This window comes from Tachysurus fulvidraco, chromosome 5, assembly GCF_022655615.1.
Source record: "Tachysurus fulvidraco isolate hzauxx_2018 chromosome 5, HZAU_PFXX_2.0, whole genome shotgun sequence".
Classification (NCBI taxonomy): Eukaryota; Metazoa; Chordata; class Actinopteri; order Siluriformes; family Bagridae; genus Tachysurus; species Tachysurus fulvidraco.
Window position 1 is genome coordinate 12,578,834 of NC_062522.1, and position 17,267 is coordinate 12,596,100.

Sequence of the window (17,267 nt, forward strand, 5' to 3'; positions counted from 1 at the left end):
GAATGGACCCTGTGTGTCTGAGAAAAGAGAAAGTGAAGCCAGTGTGTGATAAATTAACTGTCCTGTAGTCTGATAACTATAGTTATAGTGTTAAATTACTTCCTTATAATACAAAGCTTGAAAGCCAAATAAAATAAATAACTGTAACTACCTGTACTCTGACCCTCACGTTTTTTGTAGTCCCAATGAGGATATGTTGAGTTCCCTCCAAACAGCAGCCATTATGGCATTTTGACTTTGTTTTCTTTACATAAATTTTAGAGTATTACCAAAATGGCAGCAAACTAAAATAGGCAAGGCAAGGTTTATTTGTATAGCACATTTCATACACAGAGGTCATTCAAAGTGCTTTACATAGAAATTAGAAAACAATTTATAAGAGAGAATATATATATATATATATATATATATATATATATATATATATATATATATATATATATATATATATATATGAAAAATAAGAAACACATTAAAATAATGATAAAAACAAAGAACAATTAAAGAAAATAAATGTGATTTTACTAAAAACAGTTTAAAATGTGTTAAAAAGAATAAAACAGGAGTAAAAGTGATTTGGATAAAAAGTGCAGTCAGTGTGAAGCAGCACAGCGCTCATTCAGTAAATGCAGAGTTAAACAGATGTGTTTTTAATCTTGATTTTAAAGTGTCTACTGTTGAAGCACATCGGATCTCTTCTGGAAGCTGATTCCAGCTATAGGTGGCATAATAACTAAATGCTGATGCACCTTGTTTTGAGTGAACCCTTGGTATCTCTAACTGACCTGATCCTAATGATCTGAGTAGTCTGCTTGGTTTATATTCAATTAGCATATCTGTAATGTATTTTGGTCCAAAGCCATGAAGTGATTTATAAACGAATAACAATACTTTAAAATCTATTCTAAATGTAACTGGAAGCCAGTGTAAGGACTTGAGTTGTACTGGATTGTAATGTCTGATTTTGTCCTTGTGCCAAAGTCAAAACAGCTTTAAACCCAACACATTAACCTATTGCACTGAAAAGCTGTATGAATGGTGTGAGAGGATACAGATTTTTATATTTATACTGGAAAGTATCCACAAATTAAACTTATATATATATATATATATGTTTCATACTGCAGTCACATGGCTAAGAATATACACTATATGGATGAAAGCTTGCAACATCCCATTCTAGAGTTCATCTCACTTTTTGCTGTTTTTTGGGAAGGCTTTCCATTAGATTTTGGGGCACTGGTGTGGGACTCATGTTCATTTAGCCACAAAAGGATTAGTGTGATCAGGCTCTGATGTAAGGTGATGAGGCCTGGAGTGCAGTCAGTGTTCCAGTTCATCCCAAAGGTGTGCAGTGGGGCTGAGGTCAGAGCTCTGTGCAGGACACACACATTCTTTCAAGCCAACCTTCGCAAAATGAGCCTGACTTATGAACAGGGAACTGGAACAGGTTTGTGTTCATTAGTTCCAGTGAAGGAATTCTACAGCCTACAAACACATTGTAGACGCAAGTGTGATATTCAGGTACCCAAAAACTCTGACTCATATAATCTTAAAGATCCGTGGCAAATTAATCTTGCTTGATGTTCTCTAATAATTATAATTTAAGGCTATTAAAATGACACATTCATATCTGTACCTCCTCCTCCTGGCTATGCTACATCTCCGTAGAGAAGTCAGTACAGCTATAAGGCTAAAATCAGAGTTAACTTGATCTACCCTACAGGTTAAGATAACAGAAGGACTCATAAATAGCCATTTTTCATGGCCATTATATGATGAGAATTTAAAAAAAATGACACAGGTCTACCTGTACACAGACATTCTGGAAAAGTTAATGATATCATTAAAGCTTATAAATTAATCATTAAAGTTTACCAAAAAATGAAAAACATGACACAGCTAGAATTGTACATAGTTTCTTTTACTGCAATAGCACATAGTATACAGATAACAAAAGAGAAAAACAAAATGTACAAAAGAGTCCAAATTATTTATTTAACTAAGAAATAGCCACAACATGTACTTTATATCTGTAAAAGAAGAGCCACATTAAAAGGGCACAAAAACAGTTTTATCAAACACAAAAACAGACTTACAGTAAACAGCAAGTCAATCGCTTTTATACAACTATCTTTTTCTGAGGTTGAAAATGTAAAATGATCCACACATTCTTAATACACAATTATACTGTTTCTTTCAAGTACATACTCGTCCTCAATGTGCCATCCTCAACTGGTCTTCAGCACTGCGGATCTCTTTAGCGCATCCACTAACTCGATGATAAACAAAATACAGAACGAAATGCTAACGAATGAGGGAGAGTGAGGCTGAAATATACTGGGGAAATTTGGGGTCTTTTTTTCATAACTGATCTATAAATGCTTCCTCGAGTGTGTTGAATGCAAACAAGACAAATTCCACCGTTACACTCATGATAGAAGGCACTGAAACTTGGATTGTATACACACTGTGCTCTAGTGTGTGTGTGTGCTGCATACCATGTTTTACACCTGTACACACTTTCCTTCAGTCGGCTTAGAAATTAAAATGAAGAGGTACGTAGTCTCTCTCGGAGTCATGATTTTCACTTCATGACATGACAGAGAAATTATGCATGTGCGGATTTCTTAGGCTCTCTATGACCAATACTACAACGATGACAATCTATGAAGAGAAAACTTAAACTTAAGGCAACTTAATGTTCATTTTAAAACACTAAACTAAGAATTTCCTTTTTGGGAAAATGAAAGAAAAATGTTAGTTGGAGTAAGTGGGCTGTTTAATCTTGAACTAAGGAGACACAAATCCTCAATAAGCAGCAGTTCCTGTGGAGTTTAAGTGGTTGGGACTGACACAGGGTCCAGGGATACAGAGAGCTTACAACCTGCTTTCTCTGCTCAGTCTAATGTAGATGGTAGAACATATATTTAGATCATATGTGTGATTGTGCACAGCAACCTGAAAAACCATGACATGGTCCAAACACTGAACCGAGATTTTTTCATTTGACCTTACAGGTGCATAAACAGATAAAAAGACAGAGATGATGGAGAAAATCTGCTCCCGTTTTTTCTAGGTCCGATCTTTGCGCTTTAACTTGGAGCTCTTCTTGACTGTGCCGTTTTTGTTGAGTAACTTGAGGACTCTGTCTTTATGGTCCAGAACTTTCATCATGGTGTCTCTTGCCTCAGTCACCTGATCCATCACGAGCTTACAGCGCTGCATGTTACCCTAGACACACACAATTATAAATCGCATATCATGAACACCTGTGGATCAACCAGCGAACACAAACTGAGTCAGATGCAATTACCCATTTCCCACCCACAAGTCTCCGCTTTTGCATAACAGTTACTGACACTGAAAGAATGAAGAGTGTCTCCTCTGCCACATACGAAGCTGCTGTTCATAAAGTTGGAGACGATGGCACTGAAACAGCATCTTTACTAGAGATGGCGAGGAAATGAATCGAGTGCACGGAGCAGTTTCATCGAGCGTTGTCTTAGCTTTTTGGCTCAAGTCTAAAACTGTTCGCTTCATGTGATTCACATCCTTTTGGCTGATATGGAACAAGATCCAGACTGTTAATGAAACAGTGGATAGTGGTTTAACGATGCTTTCATTTCTTGTACTGACCTGGATGAGCTCGTTGATACGATGCAGGTCATCATCAGCTCCTGCTCTCTTCTTTGGGATGAGTCCTTCCTGGAGCGTAATGAGGCGGCTGTACACGTCATGCTCTAGGCTTGTCTATAGTAACACAAGGATGTATATAAATAAATACCAGCCTAATACATATAAGGGAAATGCCAAGATGACCTGGTAACATTTCTCTGTACTTTTATTATTCAGCTCTTTATTTCCACAGGGTTCCATATCTACTTATCTCATAGTCTGCTTCACAATCATTATATTATTTCTTAAAGCAATTAAAAACACTTGTACACTGTTTAATGTGTACTTAGTTCAGTTACGTGTTCTGTGTTTATTGCGCTTTTGTCATTCTGGTTGTAAACTGGGATTTAAAGCTTTATCTTTTTTTTTTTTTACACACACTAATCCCTGCTCCTCAAGGTTCTACTGAGCATCTGTATTGTACTGGTCATATCGACCATTAAAAGATGAACCTGCCGAATTGAGGGATTTGACTGAAATTTGTTTTATCTGCTTAAAACATACTATGAATTATATTTAAGAAACCAGATACCTGTTTTAGTAAAAATTACATGGGAATTATTTTTTCCTTTTAATCTTTCTGCTTAGAGCCAGTTTAAGAAATGCACTGGTAACAACAGTGTGCCTAAAGATGTCTAAAACCACTAAATGGGAGCATGTTTAACGTGACTCACCAGCTGCTTAAGCTGCGCCGCACACAAGTGTACCTTCCATCCCTGTGCACGGCATGCAACCCCTCTCTGATTGGCCACGTCTTGGAGAGAATTCTTTTTCTCCTCTGCAATACGTAGCAGGAAACAAATGCAACAACAGATAAAAAAGATTTAGAAGCATACAAATGATATAAAGTTGTATCATCTTATTCTTCTTCTATTTTCCCGTTCGGGGTCGCCACAGCGAATCATCAGTTTTCACCTAACTCTATCCTCGGCATCCTCTACTCTTGCAATTACGTTCATGTCCTCTTTCAACACATCCATATATCTCCTCGTTGTTCTTCCTCTTGACCTCTTACCTGGCAGCTCCATCTCCAACATCCTTCTAACAATAAAACCATCTCCCTCCTCTGTACATGTCCAAACCATCTCAGTCTAGCCTCTCTGTCCTTGTACCCAAAACAGCCAACCTGAGCCGTCCCTCTGATGTGCTCGTTCCTAATCCTGTCCATCCTCATCACTCCTAAAGAGAACCTCAACATCCTCATCTCTGCTACCTCAATTTCTGCCTCATGTCTTTTCCTCACTGCTATAGTCTCTAACCCATACAGCAGAGCTGGCATAAAACTACATCATCTTTTTGAAAAGATGAGTTAAGTAAATAGTTTATAGGATTATTAGTAAATGGGTTGGCAGACATGACAAAACAAGAAAAGGAGACATCGGAGACTAAAAGTCAGTAAAGGCAGGTAATAAGAAGTTTTGTGAATTCCCAGAAACTGTTTTGTAATCACCTGATATGCTGAAATTTTCATCTGGTCTTCAAAAGGACAATGGACACTTTGTGACAAGACAGAAAGTCGAGTGTGTGCATGGTTACAGTACACTGTAGCGGTCAGTCATGCTCATAAGGCACGTGGCATGGCAGAGTCAAACACTTAGCGTTGCTATTACATTTCACATGATCACTAGTGTTGGATACTTCTTTATGTTCTGTAAAAGCTGCTTTGTGACTAGCATTGTTAAAGAGCTACAAAAGTCATTTGTTATATGTCGCAGAATGGGGCTTTCACTTCTACTTTACAAAAAAAATAAAAAATATTGAAATGTTTATTAACTTGTCGAGGCTTTTTATTGTACACACACAGAGTTTATATAGTTTTATGCAATAAACCTTAGAAAGTAAAGCAAGGGTCAAGTAATAAACAGACATGGAAAAAAGGCCTGTTGCTACTGTTGGTGCCTGTTTCAACACATGGGTGTTTTGGGATCTTAGTGTAACTCTAGTTTGAGATTGGATCCAAACTCAAAACAATCTGTTTACTACAGCTTGTGAATATGGTTACTGTGCAGGTATTTCACACTGATATCAAAGCTATAGACTTCATACAGCAAAATCATGTATAACTCACAAGAGTAGGCAATATGTGAGTAACATTGTCACTAACCTTTAACGCGGATGTCACTGTATCTCTGGAAGTGATGGTATGCAGCTTTCCAGGGGTTTCTGTAATGACGCAGGAGCGTGATTGGGGGTCTGGGACGCACAGGCACATACCGTACACCCTCTTCATCTGGAGGACATTTTAAACAAGAGGTCAGTGACATAATACATGTTAAGAACAATAGAGCAATAAAAAGAACTGATTTACTTGTTTACAAGAATGGTTGAGGTTTTGCTCTTAAAAACAGACTAGGTCATGCTCAAGAAAATGCATAATTCTAAAAAAAAAAAAAAAAAAAAAAAAGTGCCTTTATGATAGGTTGATCCAGAGAAGCTACTCACCCACATATTCCCTGGGAGGTGACTCTGGTCTCTCTGTTTTACTCCCTGGAGTTCTGCTGCTGGCCCTCTCTTCGTCTGTGCTGTTGGTCTCCATCATCTCTCCCTCTTCGTTTGAAATAACGTGCTGCTGTTTGCGTGGTTTCTTTCGTGGCGATGCACCAGGCAGAAGAAGATCTCCGGGTTGAGGGGGCACTGTGAGGCCTGAGGCCTGAGGAGAGAAAATGGAGGCTGGGGCTGTCGACGAGGGGATGGAAAGAGCTGCAACACAAGTAGCATACTAATTATTCAAATTCTCTTTACTTTCTTTTCTATTTAATGAGAATATTGGTTCAATTTACTAGGCGAACACAGTAATCCAGACATTATCAGTAAACTTTAAGTAATCCACATACTACACCTATAAACAAATAGCTCAAACTGGTTAAAATAGAGGAGGAATATTTTAAGCTAGGTTTTTAAACATTACGTTATTACATATTCATATACCAACATATACTACACGCATTACATATACATTTAAACGTTATGATTTATTTTACAGATTCTCTAAGGTGGTAATGCCTGGAAAGCTCTTTTCTGACATGAATTCGTTACTATCATAAAAGTAAAACAGGAATTAGGAGCATATTTAAATACTATACGAGGGACAAATAGGTAAATTTATTGACCTGGCTGTGAGGTGTCCATTGACTCCGCCTCCTGTTTTACTTTGATCTCCGGGAGGGTGGAGCTAAGCGCTGCTGTGCTACTGGCTGCTGGCTGAGTGGGAGAGGAGACAGCATTGGCCATAGAGGCAGGAACAGGAGGCGTTATGGCCATGGCTGCAGGGAGGGCAGACAGAACTGCTGCAGACTGAGAGGGAGGTGGAGGTATGGGTGGGGCAAGAAGAGCAGGAATAGCCTGTGATAGGTGCTGAGCTGGAGAGGAGAGGGGCTGTTGTTCACCACCATGAGTTGGCAGGGCCTCCACGGTGGCCATCACTGGAGGCGTCATGGCAACATGAATGTCAGGCTTGGGCTTCACTCTAACCACAAACAAAATAATTGTATTCAATGTTAACTTTTAATTGAATCATCTGTAAGGCCAGGCAAGGGCTCTAAGAGCATCACACACAGGAATATGAAGACAGTAACTTCTGGGAATAAACATCAGTCAGGTGTCCTTTTGTATTAATCTACATAAAGAAGGGTCAGCCTGAGCTTACCCCGCTGGTCGTGGGGATCCAGCAAGTCGCACGCCACTATCCACTCTTGCAGTACTAGGCTCGCTCGACTGCGCCTGGATCAAAGTTTTACGCACAGCCCTGGAAATACACCCCAAAAAGACCAGACTGACACTCCGACCCAGAAATACATCCCAAAACTTTATGGTTACTGGTAGGACTTTGGTTAATAAGATGGCACTATGGGATACACCCTGCTGCTTATACCTCTGCTAGGACCTCAGTGTGTCCCACAGTGAACTACACCTCAGTAGAACAAAATGAAATACACAATCACCAAAACAGGAACCAGTGTTTGTGCAGGTTTTGGGGATTGTATTTATGATACAGGAGGCACAACAGAAAATCTTTTAAATTTTTGTACGATGCCCAACATCCAGGGAAAATAAAATGCATCTTTTCACAAAATCAGTTAAAGCCATTATTAGAACCCAGAAGAGAATGGTCATGGGGTGGCCGAACATTCTAATGAACATTTTTAATTGACTAGAGACAATTTAATTTCTCCACCTAAGACTCCCAGACTGATCTAATACTCAAGTAGAAGCTCTGCTTTGAAGGTTATCTTTTACTTGCTAGACTGCTCAGACTCAATAGAGCCTGCTCAAGTGGTTCATTTGAAAAGCATCACGCTTACCATGTGATTTGTGAGGGAAAAGCTTACACTAGCTACAAAACGGGAGGAAGTCGTGGAAACCTTTAGACATCGCACTACTTTGTAAAGCATACCATGTGTCTATAAGACCAAAATGAACCCAGCTCAAGCTGAAATTGAAAGTGATGATTGAAGGAGCATAATTTATGCTCAGTAAATCTTACTGATTTAATAACAGCTCGCTTACCCCTCATTCACAGGTTTCTTGCGGAGGATGCTGGGTCTGGGTGAAGAGACTTGCGTGGGGGCACCTGTGCTTGTCCCCTGGGGGTGAGTCTGAACTATAGTGGTGACAGGCTGTGTAGGGCTGAATGTACTGCCAATTGGGTTGGTCACAAATGCAGTGCTCTCAGCCAGAACTACACCTGCTGAGAAATGCAATTTTCAAAAGTCATTTCAACAGTTTAAAACCAAAACGTCTGAAAATTCTGAAAAAATTGTTTGTTTATTTATACATTACTTGATTGTTTTGACTCTGCCTGTGGCTGTTGTGTGGTGACTGGTGCCTGCTGAATCCCCTGCGTACTGATTGGTGCTGTGGCATGCAGACCTTGTACTCCAATTGGTGCAGGTTGAATACCCTGTGGAGTCATGGAAGCTGCCTGGATATTTTGAGTACTGATCTGAGCTGACTGCAGGCCGATGCGATCCACAGCCATTAGCTGCATGGGATTTAAATGCACAGTGGTGGCCACACCCACACCAGCTTGAGCAGGAATTGCCGAGCTTGGAGCCTGTGCTGTGACTGGATAAAAGAGATACAATCAATAAATCAATCAAAATGTCTGTAAAGAAGTGTTTTTAGTAAAACTCTATTTGGGTAAAATATTAATTCCAATTCAGAAAGCTAAAAACTAGAGCATGTAAAACCTTAAACAACTTTATATACTTTATAAACTATAGCCGTATGCGACAGCAACAGTGGCTTACATATAGCCTTATTTTGCAAACAATGTTCTGAGAGTTACTGTGTTTACCTGGATAGGGTCGGATGGTGGAAACAGAGCTAGTGATTGGTGTATAGGTATGAGTGAGTGGATAGGCGTATGGTGGGTTCGTGGGTAAAAAGTACTGAAACTGGACAGGCACAGTGGGTCTACATGCAAACACACACAGAGAGAGAGAGAGAGAAAGAGAGACAGATATCAGCATGTGTATATCTGTAGTAAACAGGTTGTCTGAGACAGATCAATTTAAGTCTTCAAATAATTAATCAATCAGCACTTTAAAAACTTTATGTTAAAGACCAGGTGTTACCTATTGTCACTGCGGGCCTCCATAGTGACAGGGTTTGGGGACGAGCGGTGGCCAGAGATGGAGATCAGGTTTGTTCTTTCCCCGGAATATTCAGGTTGGATCCGAGGGGAAGTGTGGGCAATCGGTTGAGGAACGACTTTAGCTGCACCAAAAGACAGGTCAGAAACTTGTTAGAAGAAAGCACAAACAGGACAATGATGTAACAGATATAAGAACCAAACAAAGTGGGAACTTCGACTAGTTGGATGTTCAAAAAGCAATAAAAAGTAATGAAGCTGATAAACTGTTAAGTGCTTGTGCTTACCAACAGGAATTGTAGAGCTTGTTACAGCCGTTGCATGTGAAGAGTGGGAAGTCATCGTCATAGTGACTATTGTACTGCTGCTCATCTGGGTATGAGGTGCAGAACCTTTGGAACATAGGATGGATTCAGAATCAGTTTCTCACAGACTCGCACACATATGATAAGTGAATCCTGTTAGTAAATGGACAAAAAAAAAAGGTATACCTGTGGTGGCAGTTGATGGCACTGTATTGGTAGCTAGGATCGGGGCAACCGTTGCTGCAGCAACTGGAGCCACAGTGCTGAAAATAGACTTCTGAAAACAAGAATCTAATCATATATGGTATTTTTGTATTCCAAAATACATGGCTGGTTGTGATCACATTCACTAATTTGTTGTATTTGAGCATTACCTGTGTCATGGTGTGTGCAGGCTGGGCTTTTTGAGCTCCCATAGCTGGATGGGAAGGCAGTGTGATGCGTGCAGTTTCTCTTGGCGTTGGAGGCCTCTGGATACTGATGGTGGCAGGAGGAGGAACAGGATGGATTGTAAGCCCTGCACGCCTGCATAAGCAACAGTATCTTATTACAATGTTATGACAAATAAATTACCCAATGCAAGTAGTTTTGAAAGCAGGATAGTTTGAGATAGTAACAAACCCATACATTATTTCTGCAGTGTGTGTAACTGGAGGGCTGATAACAGGAGACTGGGTTCTGGCTGTTGAAATGGGGGCAACCACAGTAGGCAGCACAGCGGTGGAGGTGGTGGCTACAGGTCGAGACTGTAAAAATGTGCATTTGTAAAATTACAATGCTTATATTGCATTAAATATAACAAACAACCCAAGCAACTTGTTCGATAAACCAAAAACGATAGAGAGTAGGAAAACAAACAGTAGGAATAAAGCAGACAAATATTTAACAGTGGAAACTGAGTGTGCTGCTCTTAGTAGGATATTGGAGCAGGAAGTGTACCGAAATGGACTGGTGGTTGATGTGCTGTACAGCTGCAGGTTGACCAGGCGCTGCATTTGCTCCACACGCAGGTCTCAGTACAGTAGGGCCTTTAGTGCTCGACATCACGGCTGCAGCAGCTGCACCTGAAAATCCAAATTTTCAATTGCAACACACCTGCCATGAAACACCGTGCAAAATGTTTGCTTATTCAGGTTAACATTATGGCGAACAAAAAAGAAGTTATGTCGATTATCTTAATAAAAGTCAATAAAGTATACTTAAATAGTTTTACTTAATGAAATATTTTAAATGAATAAAGTTTACCTCACTACAGGACACTAATCTAAACTGAACTAATCGCTTTATTACTATCCTAAATCTGTTTTTTGCCCCCATTTTTCATATGTTGTACATGTAAACACTGACATACACAGTACATTTTGTGATGTATATTTAAGCTGACCTCTGGGCAGGTGGGAGGTGAAAGTGTGAGGGGAAGCAGTAGGAGAGCTGATCTGCAGTGCAGGTGTGTTGCCTCTAATAATCTGCACAGCGGTCAAGTGGTGCACATTACCCTGTCCCTGCAAGAAAGGATAACAGAAACGTTCATGTACCATCTCCACTTTAAGGACAGTGAGCAAGTAGAAATATTCCTAAAATGCCAATGTATTGGGCGTACCTGCTGACCGCTGATGGTTGCCACAGGGATGGAGGCTGGAGCCATACTGCTTTCTAGAGTAACAGTAATATGACCAGGGACCTTTGCTGGGCCGGGAAGGTGCCCTTGACTAGTAGCTGGAGCTGGTGCAATAAGTCGACTGGGCATACCAGGTTTTAGGCCAGCCTATAGGGAAAATCAGCCTGAATTACAATTCACACAGAAATTGGCTAAAAAAAAAAATATATATATATATATCATCAAGCTTAGATAACATTCAAAATTGTGCCCCTTTTCCTCAAGGCAGTTTGAGTGCTGGTTCAGGAAAAGTGGTTCTTAAGTAGCACCCAAACATTGCTGGTCTAGACTTAAGAACCGCTTGTGTCAGGGGCTGGGGGCGAGGTTACTGTGACCAACAAGACAATAGAGAATGTCATGAGTGCCATTTTTAAATCATTTTAAATCAGGATTTGCAGTGTATAGATGACAATGTAGGTTCGCAAAGCCATGAGCATTAACAGTAAAGCAACATCCGATGTTGTGTTTGCCGCTTCTGCACTAACGTTGCTGATGTTGCTGGTAAGACTTGGCTCTGTGATTGCTGTCTGTGATTGCTCATGGAAAAGCAAACCGGTTCTTAGTAGGCTCGCCAGTGGAACCAACTTTGAACCAGCACCAGCCCTGAACCAGCACCCAGTTCTTTCTGGTGGAAAGAAGGCATTGGTGTGCTTTTTTCATTACTCCATTCTGACAACATTCTTTCTTCTCCATTTTGGTTCTTATGAAAACTGGTTAATGAACAAAGAACAGCCTATTTAACATGCAATACTGGTACCTTGATTGCTCCATCAGTAAAGGGAGGCTGCTGGCCAGGGGCCAACTGAGCTGGTGGTGCAGCTACAGTGACTGTGGCACTCGGCTGGATAGACATGTGTTGCGCCAAAGCTGGAGTTTGGCTCAAAGTCTGCACTTGAGGATAGGGCCTAACCACTACTGTCTCCTGTTTATCATCACGAAACTGCAAAGCTGCTCCAGACAATCTGCCACTAGGCAGAGGGTCCTGAGGGTGGTCTGCATCTCTGGTGCCTTCTTCTCCACCTACAGGAAGTAGACAATGCAGTTTATTACAGTCAAATTTGTTAATCATAACAAATCATATGCAACTAAATGGTGTAACAAAAAAAAAAAAAAAACAGAATGGATATGGCATAATTTGAGCTTTAGCATTTAGCCACAGAAAAAGATTCATTAAATAATATCTTCTTTGAAAAAAAAAATGACTGAGGTATGACACGTTATTTTCCTAGAACAAGTTACAAGCAAGTTCAAATCAATTAACTATACACAAAGTCAAACGCATAAGGGTTAATGTGCCGGATAGCACAATAAGCATGTAAATAACATGTACTAAACTGTTCATTGACAGCAAATCAAAATATATGATACTATTGCTGGAACAAACTGGAAACAAGCCACTACCTGGTTGGCCTCCAGGAATGAGGGTGCTGTTGCCAGCAGGTGCTGGGCCTTGTCCCACTCCTGTAGGAGGCAAGGGTGCCCGTGGAAACTGCTGAGAACTCATTTTACCTCCAAAACCTACAAGCAGAGAATATCTAATGAGAGAAATACTTCAAGCTCTAACAATCGAAATACCAATTATCCATGTTAGTCAGAAATCATTTTGAATTCTGTACAGTGCAATTTTCAGGAATTCCAACTATTGTTAGAATATTTAATAATATTTAACACACTTCAGAAATCCCACAATGCACTGCGTCTGGTTACTCTCAGGAGAAATTAAATTAAACGCCCTGTGTGTGACTGTTTAATAGATTGGTGGTTTACATTATTTTCAGCTCCACCTGCATGTTCCCTCTTGGTAAATATGGTACCTGGATAAGAGGATTTTCCATATTCAGCATGTTGAATCTGAAAATGAACTGAAACTGTTCTGGTACCCATTATGGAATCCATACAATGTTGAATCTGAAAATGAACTGAAACTGTTCTGGTACCCATTATGGAATCCATACAATGTTGAATCTGAAAATGAACTGAAACTGTTCTGGTACCCATTATGGAATCCATACAATGTTGAATCTGAAAATGAACTGAAACTGTTCTGGTACCCATTATGGAATCCATACAATGTTGAATCTGAAAATGAACTGAAGCTGTTCTGGTACCAATTATGGAATCTGTACAATGTTGTCCCAGTGATGGTTCTCTCACACACACCTGTTAGTCCATCCAGTGCTACCAAATTAGAGAACTTGCCACTATATTCGATTAATTTTTAAACCTCTTTAATGAAAAAAGGAGATCCTAGCAACAATCTACTGACTTTTTGAACACAAGTGAATGTTTTGAACTTGAACATTTTGAACTTCTCCAGTGCAGATACATCAGTGTTGAGACCAGTCACTGAGCACCATTGCTCCTGACGCATCATTCTTCACTTTTAAACTTTCTTCTTGATGTTGTTTACTAAGCAACTGTTTACTTCGTGATTACTCACCTTTCACAGCTATATATGAATGTATAAAATCAAGATTAATTAAGGAAATAATATTATTTTCTATTCTGATAAATTCCTATTCTATTTTATTAGACTACGAGTCTTATAAATCTTTCATGTAACCTTATTTGGTATGCCAATGACCATCATGATTATTATCAATATGCCAATGGACACGTGACGTCATCACGTGACCCTTTTTCAGTACGTTAGAGCTCGTAGTCTTGCAGCAAATCTGCAAAACACAATTACAGCGTGTTCCTTCAGGCAGGTGAATCGATTCAGAGTCGAATCGCTTTAAAATGAATCACGACACGGTCGGATCAGAACCGGACCGAGACCACTAGGTTGTTTTGGTCTACATCCGAGTGTGTTTGTGGTGTTCTCATCTGTCCAAACTCACAAAAATAAAACAAAGAGGACAACATAACCAACAAAAAAGCCAGATCTACCAAACCGTACAGCAAACTAAAAATACAAATTTGGCTTTGACTCGGATTCAGCAAACTGGGGAAATGAGTCGTTAGCGACACAACAGTTCCTCTGGAGGTGTCTGAACTTCTCTGATGTCTTCGTGGTGCTTTTATACATGAAAACACTGTGTACTGATGATGATGATCTCCAAACACGTACGAGTAAACAACGCAGATCCATTACACTGCACAACACAAGCGCAGCTAACTTTAGACTATCTAGGTAGCTAGTTAGCTAATTGTAGCCTACCTAAAAATATATATAGCAAAATTTACCAAATGACCAAACGTTTTGTTTTGAACACAAAAACACAATTCATCGGTGCTTAGCCTTATAAGCAGCTCTTTAAAACGAAAATTAAGACGAATTTAACTGCAATAACAACAAAATATATAGTTGATAATCTCGCTAGCTAATTTCGAAATAGCACTGAGCTAGCCGTCGGTCTACTTCAATAAGTTTTACATTTTATAACATTAACAGCGAATAAAATATCAGGCATTTAACATGTAAACAACAACAACAAAATGCAAAACAAATACCTGAACTATACAGTTAGGTTTAGAGGCAGCGTCGGATTTAAGTAGGCTAGCGATGCTAACAAGTCACAATCTGATAACACACCAAGCTAAACGCTGACATGCTAAGCTAAACTAGATAATGCTACCATAAACAGAAGGTAACTACCGAGATAGATCGGTGTATTTATTGTCAATATGTCGCAAACAGAACTAATATATAAACAGCTCTGAAATCTAACGTCGGCTAGCTAACTTACTAGCTTGTTAGCTAAGTAACAATTAGCTAGTCGTTAAACGCTATAGCTAATAGTGATCTGTTTTATGTCGCACAGCATTTTTATATCATGCAACACAATTAGAAGAACTTGAAGTATTATTAGGAAAAAGATACCGTGAGTCCGTCATTTAGTTCTGCTCCATAACTAGGGGCTGAAAGTAGCAGCAATGCACCTGAGAGAAAATGGATAAAGGGACACGACTTTTTACAATAAAAGTCTAACGTAATAAAAGTCTAAGTCTCACTTATTATTCCTCGCATATATATTTAGTCTCATCAGTTATTCAAATTATTTATCATCACTATCTAATTTTTAATCTAATTAAAACGAACGACACCTAGCTGATATTTATTATTTATTTATATTAATAATACGTCAGTAATAATATTCTCATAATTTGATCGTGTTATTGTTTTAATAATAAAGGTTCTGTTTTGGCTTGACTATATAGAGTTTGACAAGAATAAAATTAAACAAAACCCAAAACAACAACCGTTGAATTAGTAACATCTTGCGACCAATCAGATTGCAGATTCGCTGTGTTTCTACAGCAGCGCTGTTAAATACTTGAATCTGATTGGTCGCGAGGTGTTGAGTATTTTCTATATCAGGTTTGATAATTGTGATGGCGGTAATTAAAAATCACAACTTTATATTAAGCCATACGGTGGTGACCCAGGGCCATATCCTAATAATTCATTGGCTTTTACCACGTTATTTAACAAAGACTTACATTACTTACAGTTTGACATTATAGCTACAATCTTCTGCAATGAGATGGAGCTTATTCAATATTTATATAAAGAGTCCCCAGTGTCAGGGCTTTGTAACTGTAAAAGTTGTTTTGTTTATTATTGCTATAGGAAAGACTTCAGGATCTCGATAACATGACAAGAAGTATTTTTTTAACCTCAAAAATATCCTTTGTAGCTTTTCTATCATAAATGATAACAGAAACTAACAGCAGATATTCAAGAGCAAATGTTTTGTCATTCAATCTAAAAGGGGCATGAATGACGTGTAGGTGAAGAATAACCCCAAAAGCATTTTCTAACTTCTATCACTAGATGGCAGAGTAAGATTAAAGGCCATTTTAAAAATTCCTGCATGACTTGTTTTCTGTAAGGTTTATGCTACACATGGTCGCCCAGAGCCTGGAGACTATCTCAGGGGATTCGGGGCACAAGGCAGAGGACAATCTGGATAAGATGCCAACCAATCGCAGGGGGCAATCCCACGCTACAGACAATTTAGAGATGCCAATCATCCTATAACTCATGTCACCAGAGTTTCACATCAATCCCTACAAAACCAGCATCCTGAAAGTGTGTGAAATTATAATTAAGAAAAAATGAAAAATATAAGAACATTATTATTTCTGTCTAGACATATTTACTTATTTCAAACTTAAATTTATCTTATTCTATTGGCAGATCATTTTGCTTATTTTCAGAAATGAATGCTTGAAATAAGCTGGCTGCAAAAAATGCCTGCCTGTAGAATAAGACCTTTTCAAGTTTAAAATCTAGTATTAAAAATAATTATGTCTTATATAAGTTTAGAAACAAAATGGAAAAATATTAGTTGTTAAATGTGTCTTTACACAAGTTATATTTACCTCCAAAGATGTGTACAAAATTCTTTCAGACATAGAATTTTAATTGTTTAATGTTAATTATGGAGCAGTTGTTCTGTAGAAACTGCTACATTTCAACAGAATGAAAAGATTTAGACTTCACTGTTTCTAATCTGGCAATCAGCGAGGAAGTGAGTTCTTCCTTTTTTGTCTAATGTGACATTGTTTCCCATTTTTTTGATTGCCGTAACACACTTCCGCATTCCACAGCACATTGTAACAAGCACAAAGCCTGGGTAGTTCCAGTGGAATTGAACAGCCATAGGCACCATTTGTATTTGTATAAGATACACTGTCATCTATTTTGTCATCTAAGTTAAATTCTATTGTTTTGTTGTATAAGAGGTTGACACAAAGAAGAAATCTTTTACGTCTTCAGTGGGATTATAAATCATTACTGTTATAAAATAGTTCTAAAAGTGTCCTGAGATGCGGACACCGGACAGTCTTTTTGGTAATAGCATCAATTCCTAGGTTCATATAAAGTATCCAGCTGTGAACATCCTCTGCAACAAGGGCAATAAACTGTTTTTGGGAAGTACAAACTTTAGGGTATGCAAGTGGAAACTGTCGTTTACTATCAGATAGGAGATAATAGATAACCAGATAAGAGCAGGAGTCCATCAAACGAGCTGAAAGATCCAAATAGAGGTTCAGGATAAATCAGGCAGCTCTGTAGGTCAAG

At 38.9% G+C, this 17,267-nt stretch overlaps 1 protein-coding gene across 10 annotated transcripts; it reads right to left on the minus strand.

Annotated features, from left to right (window-relative positions):
* Positions 1-1,903: 1,903 nt before the first annotated feature.
* Positions 1,904-15,208, minus strand: sap130a (Sin3A-associated protein a). Of its 10 annotated transcripts, XM_047813739.1 has the most exons (22): positions 13,135-13,189; positions 13,048-13,077; positions 12,635-12,751; positions 11,991-12,253; positions 11,177-11,341; positions 10,961-11,078; positions 10,516-10,640; positions 10,198-10,322; positions 9,951-10,101; positions 9,763-9,853; positions 9,559-9,663; positions 9,255-9,396; positions 8,975-9,093; positions 8,458-8,742; positions 8,185-8,365; positions 7,325-7,423; positions 6,789-7,144; positions 6,121-6,378; positions 5,783-5,908; positions 4,353-4,456; positions 3,640-3,753; positions 1,904-3,234 (listed from the first exon to the last, which is right to left on the minus strand). In XM_047813739.1, exons 1-22 carry the CDS (start codon positions 13,184-13,186, stop codon positions 3,076-3,078), a joined length of 3,285 nt encoding a protein of 1,094 aa, XP_047669695.1. In that variant the 5' UTR covers positions 13,187-13,189; the 3' UTR covers positions 1,904-3,075. The 10 variants fall into 10 exon arrangements, with proteins under 10 accessions (XP_047669695.1, XP_047669698.1, XP_047669700.1 ...); XM_047813742.1 differs by lacking the exons at positions 13,048-13,077; positions 13,135-13,189 and adding an exon at positions 15,060-15,208; XM_047813744.1 differs by lacking the exons at positions 13,048-13,077; positions 13,135-13,189 and adding an exon at positions 14,690-15,013.
* Between the last annotated feature and the right edge of the window lie 2,059 nt (positions 15,209-17,267).